Here is a 14980-nt window from a genome sequence, read left to right as displayed (position 1 = left end):
GTTTAAATAATAATTTAATATATCATTGAAGTTTATTTACACAGGGAATACATGGATTGTTGTCCACCATATTTTGCTCTAGAGATGAGAATGTCAACTGTAATTCAGAGTTGGATATTATTTGCATATAACTATTTTAGTAGAAATTTATTCTGGGGCTATCATGCATATTTATGTTCTCCTGTCTCATATGTCTGTCATCACAGTTAATTGCTTCTGAATTGGCAAATATCTGTAAAGTGATTAAAAATCTGAAACATCTCTAGAATTCAAAAAATATGAGACTAGAATGTTCACTTGATAGTAATAATTTTATGTAATATTGAAATTTCTGATTATTAATGATAATGAAACTAGCATTGTGAATCATCTTCTTTTACTTTAGATTCTTTGTTTTGTTGTCTATTAAACATTGGTTATGTACCAAAAAGGACACTGTTAATTTTGTACCTATAGGACTTCCATTCCTTGTAGATTTTATCAGCTGAGATCCAATCAGGAGACAGACTACAAAGTATCTTTGTTATATACTTTTTAGACTAGGCTCCTCCATGAATGCTAGGATTACAGTAATTGGGAAAGGCATAGTAGTTGTGCATTGAATAATGAACTTCATGGTGTTTTCTAAAGCCTGGATAGAAACTAGTACAAAATAAACTCATTTGATAAGTTAACAAGCTTCAAACCTTCCATTGAGATGATGATGGTGGTGATGGATGATGATGATGCTGGCAGACAATACCCATCATAGAGCAGACCAGCAGACTGGGGAAATTGAGGGGTCCTAGGGTAATTACTGAAATCTAACTACAAAGATAACAAATTAACTCAGTCAGAACCCACCCATGAAAATATCAATGTAATTCAATGAAATTAGTTTCAGTAGAAATTTCCTCTGTTGCACAATCATTTGCAATGTTGGAAACTATAGTCAAACTTAAAAGCAAGTGAACCACATTGATGTCTGGAAGAAATATGCCATAAAATAATACTTATCCACGTATTATTAATCCTTCACTGAAAATTCACAGACAGATGATGAACCATTATTTAGTGGTGGTTTGTAGACGAGATGCAAATGGTACACTACACACAGGCCCAATAACTTCCCAGAACCAGGACAGATGAATGCAGCTACTGGCCAATGCTGAGGGTATAAGACTTGGTTCTTATGGACCCTAGGGGAACAAGCCAGCCACCAGTGCCATGTGCTAAACAGAGCCATAGAAGGAGCCTGCAGACATACAGAAGGGCTTTGCAAGAGTTTTAGTAACATTTTCCTGGAATCAAAATTCTGCATCATGGGAAGCTGGGAGGGAGAGGTGGGCTTAATATGTAAAATAAGATCATTTGTAGCTTAAATAAAAAGATAGACAATAAAAATAGAAATATGAAAAATGTTGAAAGTACTATTTATTTACTCAATAAAACATATTACAATTAAAAAAATTCTTCATCCAGGACAACTTCAAAATGGCTAGCTGAAATATTCTAGCCTCACAAACTATTCCAGCCAGAACATCAGATAAGCCCTGTACATTACCATCATACACAGACTGAACAACAAATGATGTAGCTAGATCTCCCAGGATGTGATCATTATTCCAATGTTCTCTGGGTCCCATAACAAAGCCACAATCCCCAGACAACAAGCAGTAGTTGAAATTTTATGGTGGACCTTCCAAGAGTCGTTATATAACCTTTTGGAAAATGAAATGACATCTCTGTTTGACAAAAACCCAGTAATTCCATATATTCTCTGTGGTATTAGAAAATGTGTTATTATATAAATGTACCACATTTTCTATGTCCGCTCTTCAGTTGAGGGGCATCTATGTTGCTTCCAGGTTCTAGCTATTACAAATAATGCTGCTATGAACATAGTGAAACAGATGTCCTTGTTGTATGAATGTGCATCTTTTGGGTATGTGCCTAAGAGTGGAATTGCTGGGTCTTGTGGTAGACTGATTCCTATTTTCCTGAGGAATCTCCATACTGATTTCCAAAGTGGATGCAAGAGTTGGCACTCCCACCAGCAGTGGAGGAGTGTTCCCTTTTCTCACAGGAAAAAGACAATGGAATCTTGAAATTTGTAGGCAAATGGACAGCACTAGAAGAAACCATCCTGAGTGAGGTAACCCAGTCACAAAAAGACAAACATGGTATGTACTCGTTCATATATGTATTTTAGACATGGATAAGGGGAGTCCCAGCCTACAATCCCACTGACAGAGAGTATGGGAAACAGAACTTTCAACCAGTGACTGATGGAAGCAGAGGTAGACATCCACAGCTAAATACTGAGCTGACCTCAAGGAACCCAGAGACAGAGGTAGAGGACTGATGATCATAGGAGTAAAGACTGGGCTTGTTTAACCCACAGAAACAGCTGACCTGAACAAGGGGTTGATGGGAAATGTCATTTTGTAAATCTGTCTCTCTTTTGGGTTGTTGAATAAAGCACTGTTGGCTAATAGGGAAGCAAGATAGGTGTGACTAGCAGTCAAGAAGGATTCTGGGAAAGAGAGGCAGAGATAGACACAATGTAGCCTCCAGGGGAGTAAGAGGTTCTGATCCTTTCTCCAGTAAGAGAAATACTTAGATTAACAATTATGGGTTAAATACTTAAGTCAGAACTAGCTAGTAACAAACAAGCAAATGGCCAACGGCTTCATAATTACTATAGTGTCCTGTGTGTTATTTGTGGCTTCAGACAGTGTGGTAGGGCCCAAGGTGACTGGCTAGGAAGACTACACTCTACATGGGGGAGCTCTTGAACCCTAGACTGATTGGTGGGAATCCAGAATGGGACTGATACAGACCCTGTGAATGTGGGTGTCAATGGGGAGGCCTAGGCAATCTATGGGGCATTGGGTAGTAGATCAATATTTATCCCTGGCATACAAATGGCCTTTGGGTGCCCATTGCACAATGAGAGATGCTCTCTCAGCTTAGACTCTTGGGGGAGGGCCTATGGCCTGACCTGGATGAAATGACAGACTATGAATACCCCCCATGGAGGGCCTCACCCTCCCTGGGGAGAGGATTGGGGATTGGGGTATGGAGAATGGAGGGGCTGGTGGGAGGGCATGGGTCGAGGGAAGGGAGAGGGACCTGGGATTGACATATGAAGCAACCTTGTTTCTAATTAAATTTAAAAATAAAAAAGACATAAAAAAGAACACAAATCCCACATTCTCAAGAGGTAGAGTGGGTGGTTTTTGGTCATTCTACTGGTTATGGATATTTGTCATTGTTGCAAATTGTTATTGGTCATGGTCAGGGAGAAAACTAAGCAAAGAAGAGTAGATGGAAGGATCTCTTTTTGGAAAGAAAAGGTGGGATATAGGAATAATCGGATAAAAGGTAGATTATTGAATCTACTTACAAACTAGAAAGCAATTACTTGTTTCAAATATTTTACATTGGTATGGATTTTTGTGTATTGATATAAATTTAAGATTATATTTGTTACAACATATATAAGGTATTGTACCTATGAATCTGATTTCAAATTATAATGCACAGTTCTAGCACTCGAAAGCTATTATTACAAAGTGTTTAGGATAATTAAGAAATGCATGTTAGTAGCTAGTCTTCTATCACAATCAAACTTGTAGTCATGTTAGATATGTTTTCAAGGTTAAATAGGAATGTTTTAGATATATGCTGTTCAAACATCTTAGCGATCTATAGAATATGGCATTTAATAACATAAGGCTTTTTGTGACAATGAGACATGTCTTCTCTTGGCAGCACCAATCTACTTCAAAAAAGGAGAATGGGCATCATATGGAGTTTGTTTTCATTGTGGCAAAGCTAGCCACTGGGCAAGAAACTACCCTTGCCTCGCCTTCTGACAGTATGCTGTCCAAATTGGACAAGCAGGACACAAAGGAAACCAACTGCCAAATTTTGCCAGGATAAGGCAGGCCAGTTATTCAAAATTCCTGCTTCATAGAAAAATCTGTCAAATATTCTAGGCCTGTAGGCTGAAGATAGATGCCGTAGCGTTGCAGAGAAACCTTGGATGACTGTCCATGCAGACAGCTGTCTCTGTCATTTCTATTGTTTTGGATGTTGTTTGCTCTGTACTTCCTGTTTACTCAAGTAATATTATATTATACTTGGATCTCTGATGGGGGTTGAAGACTAGATAGTTATACCATTTTCTTTGTTACCAAATTCAGGAAAAAATCTTACAAAAATATATAATGTTTAAAGCTTATGTTGTTTATCTAAGAAAATGTTTTAATATCTAAAAGGATACTTTTTAGGCTGGTAATACAAGTATTGAAAAAAAGTGCGTTAGAACTCACCAAACAGGATAGATAGTAGAGGTTTTCTCCAAATTTTCCAAATACAAATGAACTGGACACTGTGAATGTAATTTTGACCTGATGATTGTACTTATTGTATATAGTTTTTAGGTGTTAGAGTTAAACCTTCACTTTTTATTTAGGCAAACAGGTGAAATATTATGAGATAATATTTTTATATACTATGTGAAGATGTGTCACTGTTTTATTCTGTTTTGGAAAGGGCTGAATGGGTAATAGCTATACTGGAGAGGATAGACAGGACTTCTGGAGAAAGATAGGAACTGTCAAAGGAACCTGAGGTACAGGGAATTTGCCAGCAAGAGACAGGGAAGTCAGATGCACAGCATAGAGGAGAGCTAATGAGCCATGTGACAGAACATACATTAATATAAATGTGTTAATTTAAGTTTTAAGAGTGAGCTGTGAACAAGCCCAAAATAAGACCAAGCATTCACAATTAATAAAGAGTCTCCATGTCATTAATGGGGAGCTGGCAATCCAAAAGGAAGTCTGACTACAAAAGGTGAATGAAAAGCAATCTGTCAAAATTACAAAATGTATATGTAATGAATAAGACAAGTCACTTATACCAGGGTACCTAAGACACTTGAGAGTAATGGATAAAAATGCAGTCTGGGAGATGCTGGGAGCAACTCTATAGTGCCTTTAGCTTATCCTCAGGTTGTGAATAAATTAATACAGATGGTCTGCTTAGATAGAAAAGAGGGCAGTTTAAAAATTTTAACATGCTCTTATGTTTTTTCTTAATTTTTTCACACAATATATCTTGATCATATTCTTTCCCTTCCCCAACTCCTTCTGGATCCTTCCCATCTTACTACCCACCCAAATACATGTTCTTTCTCTTTCTCATAAAAAAACCCAAAACAAAATAAAATCAAAACAAACAAGCAAACAAGAAACAATAAGACAAGCCAAACCAAACCAAAAAGCATAGGAAGCACAAAAAACTAAACAAAATTAAATATGGAGTGTATTTTGTGTTGGTCAGCTACTCCTGGGCGTGGGCCCTACCGGTTGATATATCCAGTGATACTTTATTGGAGGAATCTGGTTTTTCCTTTTCCAGCAGGTATCAACTACAAAGAAATTCTTGATGAAAAGTTGGAATTTGTGTTCATTTTCTCTTCTCTGTGTTAAGGGTTTTTTTGGTTTGTCCTGTGCAGCCCTGTGCTTCCTCTTTTTTTTGTTTTTTAGTGCGCAGTACCCTGGCCTAGGCTAGTTGTGCCTCTTCCATTTCTTTAAGGGATTTTCTCGTTTCATCTTTGAAGGTCTCTGTCATCTTCCTAAAGTAATCTTTTTTCATTTTAAATAGCTTGTTTTACATGTCAATCCCAGTTCCCTCTCCCTCCCCTCCTCCCGCACTCCCCTTTCCCCCCACCCTCCCACCCTATTGCCAAATCCTTCCACACAGGGGATATCAGAGTCTGTCATTTTACTCTGGGTCGGGTCCAGGCACTCCCCTAAGAGTCCAGGCTGAGAGAGCATCTCTCTTTGTGCTATAGGCACACGAAGACTGTTTGTATATCAGGGATAGACACTGATTCACAGCTCAGGGCCCCATAGGTTGCCCAGGCCTTCTCGCTGACACTCACATTTGGGGGGGTCCAGATCAGTCCCATGCTGGCCTCCCCACTGTCAGTCTGGGATCCAAGAGCTCTCCCCTGTTCAGATCAGCTGTCTCTGCTGGTTTTGCCAGCCCATTCTTTGCCAATTTGCTCATCACTCCTCTCTCTCTGTCACTGGGTTCCTTGGGTTAGTTCAGTGATTAATTGTGTGTTTGCCTCTGCTTCCATCAGTCACAGGATGAAGGCTCCCGGATGGTTATAGACATCAAGTTCATTATCAGGAATGGGCATTCGAGGTGGTCTCTCCACTATTGCTTAGCTTGCCAATTGGTGTTATCCCTTTAGATCACTCGAGGTCCCTCTTGTGCCTGATCTGTATTCAATCCTATGATTCCCTCTTCCCCCTATTCTACCCCCACCCACTCAACTTCCTGTTCCCCCATGACCAACTCTCTTCCTCTTCACCCCCTCCCTTCTTCCCAGGTCCCACTCCCCCCCCCACTCCTTGCCGTGTTCCCCATCCATTCAGGGGATCTTGTCTCCATCCTCTTCTCTTGGGTACTATGCATATATGCATATCTTTTAGGTTCTTTCCTGTTTCCCAGACTCTCTATCAGTGGAAGTGCAAACTGGCACTATCCTGATCCAGTCTAAAATCCATATATGAGTGAGTACATACCATGTTTGTCTTTTTGTGACTGGGTTACCTCACTCAGGATGGTTTCTTCCAGTGTTATCCATTTCCCTGCGAATTTCAAGATTCCATTATTTTTTTCTGCTGAGTAATACTCCATTGTGTAAATGTACCACATTTTCTCTATCCACTCTTCAGTTGAGGGGCATCTAGGTTGCTTCCAGGTTCTGGCTATTACAAATAATGCTGCTATGAACATAGTGGAGCAGATGCCCTTGTTGTATGAACTTGCCTCATTTGGATATATGCCTAAGAGTGGAATTGCTGGGTCTTGTGGTAGATTAATTCCCATTTTCCTGAGAAATCTCCATACTGATTTCCAAAGAGGCTGTATGAGTCGGCACTCCCACCAGCAGTGGAGGAGTGTTCCTCTCTCTCCACATCCTCTCCAGCATAAATTGTCTTTGGTGTTTTTGATTTTAGCCATTGTGACAGGAGTAAGATGGTATCTCAGAGTTGTTTTGATTTGCATTTCCCTGATTGCTAAGGATGTTGAGCACTTTCTTAAGTGTCTCTTGGCCATTTTAGCCTCCTCTACTGAGAATTCTCTATTTAGCTCTGTACCCCACCTTTCAAGTGGATCCTTTGGTGTTTTGGAGACTTGTTTCTTGAGTTCTTTGTAAATTTTGGAGATTAGCCCTTTGTCAGATGTAGGGTTAGTGAATATCTTTTCCCATTCTGTGGCCTGCCTTTTTGTCTTTTTGACTGTGTCCTTTGCCTTACAGAAGCTGTTTAGTTTCAGAAGGTCCCATTTGTTAATTGTCGATCTGTGCCACTGGTGTTATGTTTAGGAAGTGGTCTCCTGTACCAACTCGTTGAAGAGTATCTCCCACTTTCTCTTCTAAAAGTTTCAGTGTGGCTGGATTTATGTTGAGATCTTTGATCCATTTGGACTTAAGTTTTGTACAAGGCGATAAACATGGATCTATCTGCAGTCTTCTGCATACCAGTACCCAGTTATGCCAGCGCCATTTGTTGATGATGCTTTCTTTTTTCCATTGTACAGATTTAGCTTCTTTGTCAAAAATCAAGTGTTCATAGGTGTGTGGGTTAAAATTAGAGCTTTCAGTTCAGTTCCATTGGTCTACCTGCCTATTTTTGTGCCAATACCAACCTGTTTTCAGGACTATAGCTCTGTAATAGTGCTGGAAGTCATGGATAGTGATGCCTCCTGAAGTTTCTTTATTGTATAGGGATGTTTTAGCTATCCTGGGCCTTTTGTTTTTCCATATAAAGTTGATTAATGTTCTTTCCAGGTCCTTGAAGAATTGTGATGGAATTTTGATAGGGATTGCAATGAATCTGTAGACTGCTTTTGGCAAGATTGCCATTTTTATTATGTTGATCCTACCAATCCAAGAGCATGGGAGATCTTTCCATTTTCTGGTATCTTCTTTGATTTCTTTTCTTTAAAGACACAAAGTTCTTGATATACAGGTCTTTAGTTTCCTTGGTTAACATTATCCCCAGATATTTGATGCTGTTTTTGGCTATTGTAAAGGGTGATGTTTCTCTGATTTCTTTCTCAGTCACTTCATCATCTGTAGATTTCTTGTTTACAGTTCAAAATCTGTGAGCCCCTATGAGCCACACTTAGTTGATTCTGTGGGTTTTCTTGTCTTGTCCTTGGCTCTTATGGCTCCCATAATCCTTCTTCTCTGTCTTCCACAGGATTCCCCAAGGTCTGCCTAATGTTTGGCTCTGGGTCTCTGCATCTGTTTCCATCAGTTGCTGGGTTAAGCCTCTCTGATGACAACTGGGCTAGTCAATGATCTATAAGTATAGTAATTATAGTAGAATAACATTAGGAATCATTTCATTGACTGTTTACAGTCATGTTTGGTTCTGTCCTAGGGCTCTGTGCTGTTTAGCTAGCCTCTGGTTCCTGGCCCTCTAGGCATGATATGGGTCTCAAGCCGGACCAGTCATTTGTTGGCCACTCCCATAATTTCTCCATCACTTTTACTATAGCATATTTTGTAGGCAGGAAAAATTGCAGGTCAAGGGTTATATGACTGGGTTGGTACTCCTATCCGTCCACTGGAAATCTTTCCTGCTTACAGGAGATGGTGGATTCAGGCACCATGTCTCCCATTGCTAAGAGTCTTAGCTAGGAGTCACAATCATAGATTCTTGGGAGTTTCCTTTGTACTAGGTTCCTAGCTCATTGCTGAGATGCCCCTGATTCTAGTTGCCTTCCCAGTACTCCCTCCATGCCCCATGTTCCCCCCCTGTTCCCATGCCCACCCCAGTCTGATTCTGTCCATCCCTCTGTCCACCTGTGATATCTATTCTATTTACTCTTCACAGTGAGATTAAGGTGTTCTCCTCCCCTCCTGACACCTTGAGCCTTCTTTGTTACTTAGCTTCTTTTAGCATGGTTATCTTTTACTTTACAGCTGATATCCATTTCTTTTTGTAAGTATGTCTTGAGACTTTTTAAGCCTGTGTGCTTCCATCTCCTGATCATCTAACATGTTTTTGTACTTTGGTTTCATGCTAATCATTGCGATGAGCTGTCAGAGATAAATCAAACTGTGATTAATTGGTATTTTAATAACAAATTGGATTTGTGATAATAATCACACTTATTGATATTTAAAAATAAAAATCTAAGTATGTGTTATAAAATAGTGCTATGTGAAATTTATTGTCAAGTAAAACTGTATATTTCACATATATTAGAATGATTACCAAAATCAAGATAATTAATCAGTCACCTCCTACATTATATATTTGCTTTGTTAAGATTTAAGATCTGTTCTCTGAGTAAATTTTAAACATGACAATATATTATTATTAATCATGTGTCCCATATTTTATATTGGTACTATTTTTTGATCAAATGTCCCTATGACTCCCACCACTCAAGCCCTGACAACTACCATTATGCCTACATGAGTGAAATTTTAGGTTGTACAGGTAAGTGAGGCCACACAGTATTTATCTAAAACAGCTTGGTTTAGTTCACTTAACATAGTGTACACTAGATTTGTCTATGGCATTGCAAATGACAGTATTTCCTTTACCCTTCAAGGCCAAACAGTATTCCATTATATGCACGCAAATACATACTATCCCCCAGTGTTTATACATTCATTTGTAACACTTAGGTTGATCACTCTCTTGAATATTATGAATAATTATGTAATAGAAATGAGGTAATAGATATTATTTTGAGACAATGTTTTCATGTATATTTCATGTACATTTTCATGTAATCTGACACTTCATTTTATTTTTAACTTTTGTGAGGAGTTTCCTCACTCTTTTCTACTTTTCTAGCCCATAAAATTCTGAAAAGTTCTTTTACTACCATATCCTTATAGATATCCACTATCTTTTGTCTTTTTGATGACAGCTATCTAACAGGTGTGAGATGATAGTACACTGTCATTTTGTTTTCCATTCTTTTGACCATGAGGGATGCCAACTATCTCCCCAACACATATCAAATCGTTAGTCATTTTGAAATACACAAATACAGGTCCTTTTACCATTTAAAAATATTGGATTGTTTGAATGTTTCATATATAATACATATTGGTTTGTTGTCATATATATTATTTGAAACTATTTCCCCATTATTAAACATTACCCTTTTTTTCCCTGTTACCATTCTCCTTTCTTGTGTGAGAGAAGTTTTTTTGTTTTTAGTTTAATGAAATTGGTGACCAGTATCACCAAGATGTTGCTCACTATAGGTTTATAGCTTAAAGAGCTTTCATTTAAGATTTTTTTTCCATTTTGGTTTTTTTTTAATTCATGAGAAAACAATGTGTTCAGTTTCATTATTCTTCATGTGGGTATTTACCCTCATCATTATTGAAGAAATTCTAATTTTCCACTATGTGTTCTTAGCACCTTTGTAAAATATTAATAAGCTATACATTTGAGTTCATTTTTGAAATTTCATTCTCATCAACCTTATGTCTTTAAATATATTTAAATGTTGTTAACATGTCATTTTGATTACTACAGCTTTCTAAGATGTGCTGAAATTCAGGAATGTGGTGTCTCCAGTCATCATTTTACTTAAGATTGTTTTGACTATCTGTGATCTTTTCTAATTCCATGAATATTTTAGTGTGTTTTCCATTTATGTGAAAATAATATTGGCATTTTAGTATTAACTGTATTATTAAATCTCTAGATTACATAATGTGGACATTTTCATACATTAATTCTACTCTATAAGCATAAAATATTTTTGCATTTGTGCATGTCATCTTTGAAAGTCAACAATGTTTTACAATTCTCAGTGGATAAATATTTCTAGCTTTTATCTTTCCTATTGAATGTAGTCCTAAACATTTATTTCTTTATAAATATAATTTAAATTTTCATTTTTGAAATATTTATTTTCTAGTGTAGAAAATTTTGGTTTGATGCTTTTATATTCTGAAACCATATTCAATTTATTAGTTGTAAGGTTTTTGTTTGGTTTCTTTTTTGTGTGGTATCATTAGGGTTTTCAATTTGCAAGATCATCAGCAAACAGGAAACTTAATTTCTTTCTAATTTAGATGACTTTTATTTCTTATTTTGCCTCATTCCTTTATGATGCTGAACATAACTGGAGAAAGTGAGCATTGTCATTTTACTCCTGACTTTATAGTAAAAACAACATTTTATGTTGGATTGTCATATATACCCTCTATTGTCCATTCCCTATGTAGCTTATTTTTCCCAGGAAACTTTAGAAAAAAATAGAAACAAAGATCCAGGAATCTCAATGGGCACTAAACAGAATGATTCCAAACCATGTATTACCAAGACATACTATTTTCAATTCATCAAAAGCTAAATAAAAAAGAAGAGAATATTAAATGTATCTGAAGAAAAACAACTTGCTACATACAAGGAACTCATCATTAGTCTACTAGTGGTGTTGAAACACACACTTTTCAATGTCTTTCTTTGTGTAGCCAGGCAGGAAGTGTAGGCAGGGCTATCAGACTAGAAGAAGGCTGGGAAGAAAAACACAGGGAGTGAGGCATGCAAGGGAGACAGCATGTAACTACTGAAGGGGCAAGAAGTCTGGGCCTCCTCTGGTAAGACAAGACTACATGGAGATACATAGATTAGTAGTTAGTCAGCTAGTCAATAAGGAGTCTGAGCTATAGGACAAACAGATTATAATTAGTATAAGCTTCTGTGTTTTTATTTGGGACCAGCTGTGAACCATGGTGGGACAGAAACTTCCACCCACAAATGGTGCCTAACATGAAGCTAGAATCCATGACCCTGAGATTAAGAGTCTCATGCTTTACCGACTGAGCTAACCAGGAATTTTCTTTTAAATGCTAAAGAACATTGTTGCCAAATTAATGAGGGACAAAGAGGATAAAGAATTTTTTATTCTGATATGGTTTTGTATGTATAGTAAGCCATGCATTTTTAATAGTTTTTCATAAGATTTGCCAAAAATCAGAATGAATAACAGGAAATTATAACTCAAATATCTCATAATCATAGGTAACAATATTTTACTGAGAATAGAGATAATTTCAAGGCAAATAATTTTCCTATATCCTGAGAATCTATTTCAATTTATTGGTAGTCTAGCTATAATTATCAGTATTCTTCTAATATTAAAAATGTAAGAAAGAATTCCCCAAATTACATTATTTTGCTTCTAAATGTTGTAGAATTAATCTTTTCTAATACTTCCATTCAATTATTCCCTACTTATTATGTGTTAGACATTATATTATTTTGTAGACATTGTATTCTAGCTGGTAAGCACTTTTATAGTGTGTAATTGTATAACTAATAAATAGAAATTTCTGCTAGATACTACAGTATTCTTTTCTTGTTGAGCAAAAATCTTTTCAGATGGAATATCAATGTAATGTAGGTGATACGGATAACAGAAAATATTTCTAAAGTTTATTAGGAAATTTTAAAAGATGGTGTTGATAAATTTCATATTTAGTTATCAGATATTAGGCCATTGGTGTTATAACCCTGCAGTATTTAGATATTGCAATGGTAAAGGAGATTAACAGCCATCAAGTATTATTTATTAAAAAGGTAGAGATAGCAATGAAAAATATATATCATACTAGTCTCTTACTACAAAATAACAAGTAGTCTATTTCTCTGACATGCTTATCATTATTCTTTGGTAGCATATCATCATGATTAAGAGTATGGCCTGGAAAATTAGTCATACTTTGCTTAATGGGTCATCAATATATGTTTTGATAACTTCTTTCTCTTTTGCACATTACTTGTAATGGAGACAATATGAAATGTTGTAGAGATTATTATTCAACACTACTACAGTTCGTTATTCTTCAAGTGAAGAAAATCCTATCAACACATATTGAATTAAGCTTGTGAAACTGATTTCTAATCTGGTAGAATTTGATACAAGTCCTGAGTTAAATTTTGACACATTTCTCAGACTCATTTCTAGCCCCAAGGCAGAAAACATCAATTAATTAATAAAATTTTTATTTTATACATATTTTTTTTGGTTTTAAATACAATGCCATTTTGATGTTTCTCTTTTTGATATTTGCCTCAAATGTTGAACTTGAGAAACATTTACTTGTTGATGGAAATAGCTTTTCATCCACACAATTTCTTAATAGCATCTTTTATCTGAGCATTTCTCAAGGTATAGATTAAAGGATTTAGCAAGGGAGTTATCATGGTATAGAACACAGCAACTGCTTTATCAATAGATAAAGTGGCTGAAGGTCTCATGTACACAAAAATGCAGGGCACAAAAAACAAGACAACCACTGTTATGTGGGAGACACAGGTTGAGAGGGCTTTGCGCCTCCCTTCTGCACTGTGATTTCTTAGTGAACGTAGGATGACCACATAGGAGATCAACAGAAGGAGGAAGTTTAACAGACAAATGAAACCACTATTGGCAGCAACAAAGAGCCCAAGAATGTGGGTATCAGTGCAGGCCAGATTGAGCAAGGGGTTCAAATCACACATAAAGTGATCTATGACATTAGGGCCACAGAATGGCAATCCAAAGATGAACAGGATCTGTATGGTTGCATGAAGAAAACCTCCCACCCATACCACTCCTACCAGCAAGCCACATACCCTTCTGCTCATGATGGTTGTATAGTGTAAGGGCTTGCAGATGGCCACATAGCGATCATAGGCCATCACAGTAAGCAGGATGCCCTCAGCACCTCCGAAAAAATGTTCTCCAAAGACCTGGGTCATGCATCCATTGAACCGGATGGTCTTCTTTTCACGTAGTGAGTCTATTATCAACTTAGGAGTATTGACAGAAGAATAACAGGCATCAATGAAAGAGAGATAAGCTAAGAAAAAGTACATAGGTGATCCCAATGAAGGACTGGCAGTGATAGTGACCACAATGAGCACATTGCCTACCATTGAGATGATGTAGATGATAACAAAGACAGCAAATACAATTTTCTGCATGCTTGGGTTTCTGGTGAGTCCCAGGAGAACAAATTCTGTCACGTTATTCCTAATTTCCATGTAGTTGATGTGTTATTAAATTATATTATCTGAAAAATATTATTGTATATTTGGTCATAAAAACAAATAGCAAATGCTTCACTTATGTTGACGCATGACATTTCATTTATTTATTTATTCATGTATTTTTGGTTTTTTGAGACAGGGTTTCTCTGTATTGTTTTGGAGGCTCTCCTGGAACTCGCTCTGTAGACCAGGATGGCCTGGAACTCACAGAGATCCATTTGCCTCTGCCTTCCGAGTGCTGGGATTAAAGGCATATGCCACCAACACCCTGCTTATGACATTTTTTAAAAAGAACTTTTCCTGAGAGGAAAGTAAATGTTCTCAGGTATTGAAGATTACTGAAATTTTTGTTATATCTTCTGTCAGTTCAGGAAGTCACTTGTGCATACTTCATCGTTTGGCAAGGCTAGGAGCATAATTTGAAATAGTTGATTGGATTGATAGAATCAGTTAAAATTGCAACTGGAGACTGAAGAGGAGTATAAGGTCCATAAAGCTATGGGATTTTTTTCTTTATTATTTTTTAAAAATTGTGTTTTATTAATTCTTTAGGAAAATTTTAGTGTATTTATATCATGTTTGCCCCTCCCAAACTCTCTCCAGATCCCCTTTTCTCTGCACATACAACTTTGTTCCTTTAAAAACACATTTCAGTACTCTTCATTCTATAAAAGGTAAACAGGGCCAGATTGTTAACAATAGGAGCAGGTGGATAAAAAGACACCTGGGATGTTGGAATAGTCTTTCTCTTGGATGAAGTGACATGGAGCTCTGGTGGGTAGGGTATTTAAAATATTTGACATAAAAGTAGGCATTGGTGGTGAGAATGTGAAACTGTTTATAACATTTATTGCCTAAATACAATTAACCTAATAATTATTAAA

General features: G+C 36.9%; 1 protein-coding gene across 1 annotated transcript; it reads right to left on the bottom strand.

The window, feature by feature from the left end:
• Positions 1-13184: 13184 nt before the first annotated feature.
• On the bottom strand, positions 13185-14090 carry LOC101830201 (olfactory receptor 4C46-like). The gene has a single exon (XM_013119778.1). The coding sequence runs from the start codon at positions 14088-14090 to the stop codon at positions 13185-13187; it is 906 nt and encodes a 301-aa protein (XP_012975232.1).
• Between the last annotated feature and the right edge of the window lie 890 nt (positions 14091-14980).

The sequence above is a fragment of the Mesocricetus auratus genome, unplaced genomic scaffold (assembly GCF_017639785.1).
Source record: "Mesocricetus auratus isolate SY011 unplaced genomic scaffold, BCM_Maur_2.0 Super-Scaffold_100004, whole genome shotgun sequence".
Classification (NCBI taxonomy): Eukaryota; Metazoa; Chordata; class Mammalia; order Rodentia; family Cricetidae; genus Mesocricetus; species Mesocricetus auratus.
The sequence above is the reverse complement of the archived record's forward strand: the minus strand, read 5'-3'. Positions and strand labels throughout refer to the sequence as shown.

Bases quoted from the DNA above. Each gene is read 5' to 3' on its own strand.
- LOC101830201 (XM_013119778.1), bottom strand. From the start codon at position 14,090: ATGGAAATTAGGAATAACGTGACAGAATTTGTTCTCCTGGGACTCACC.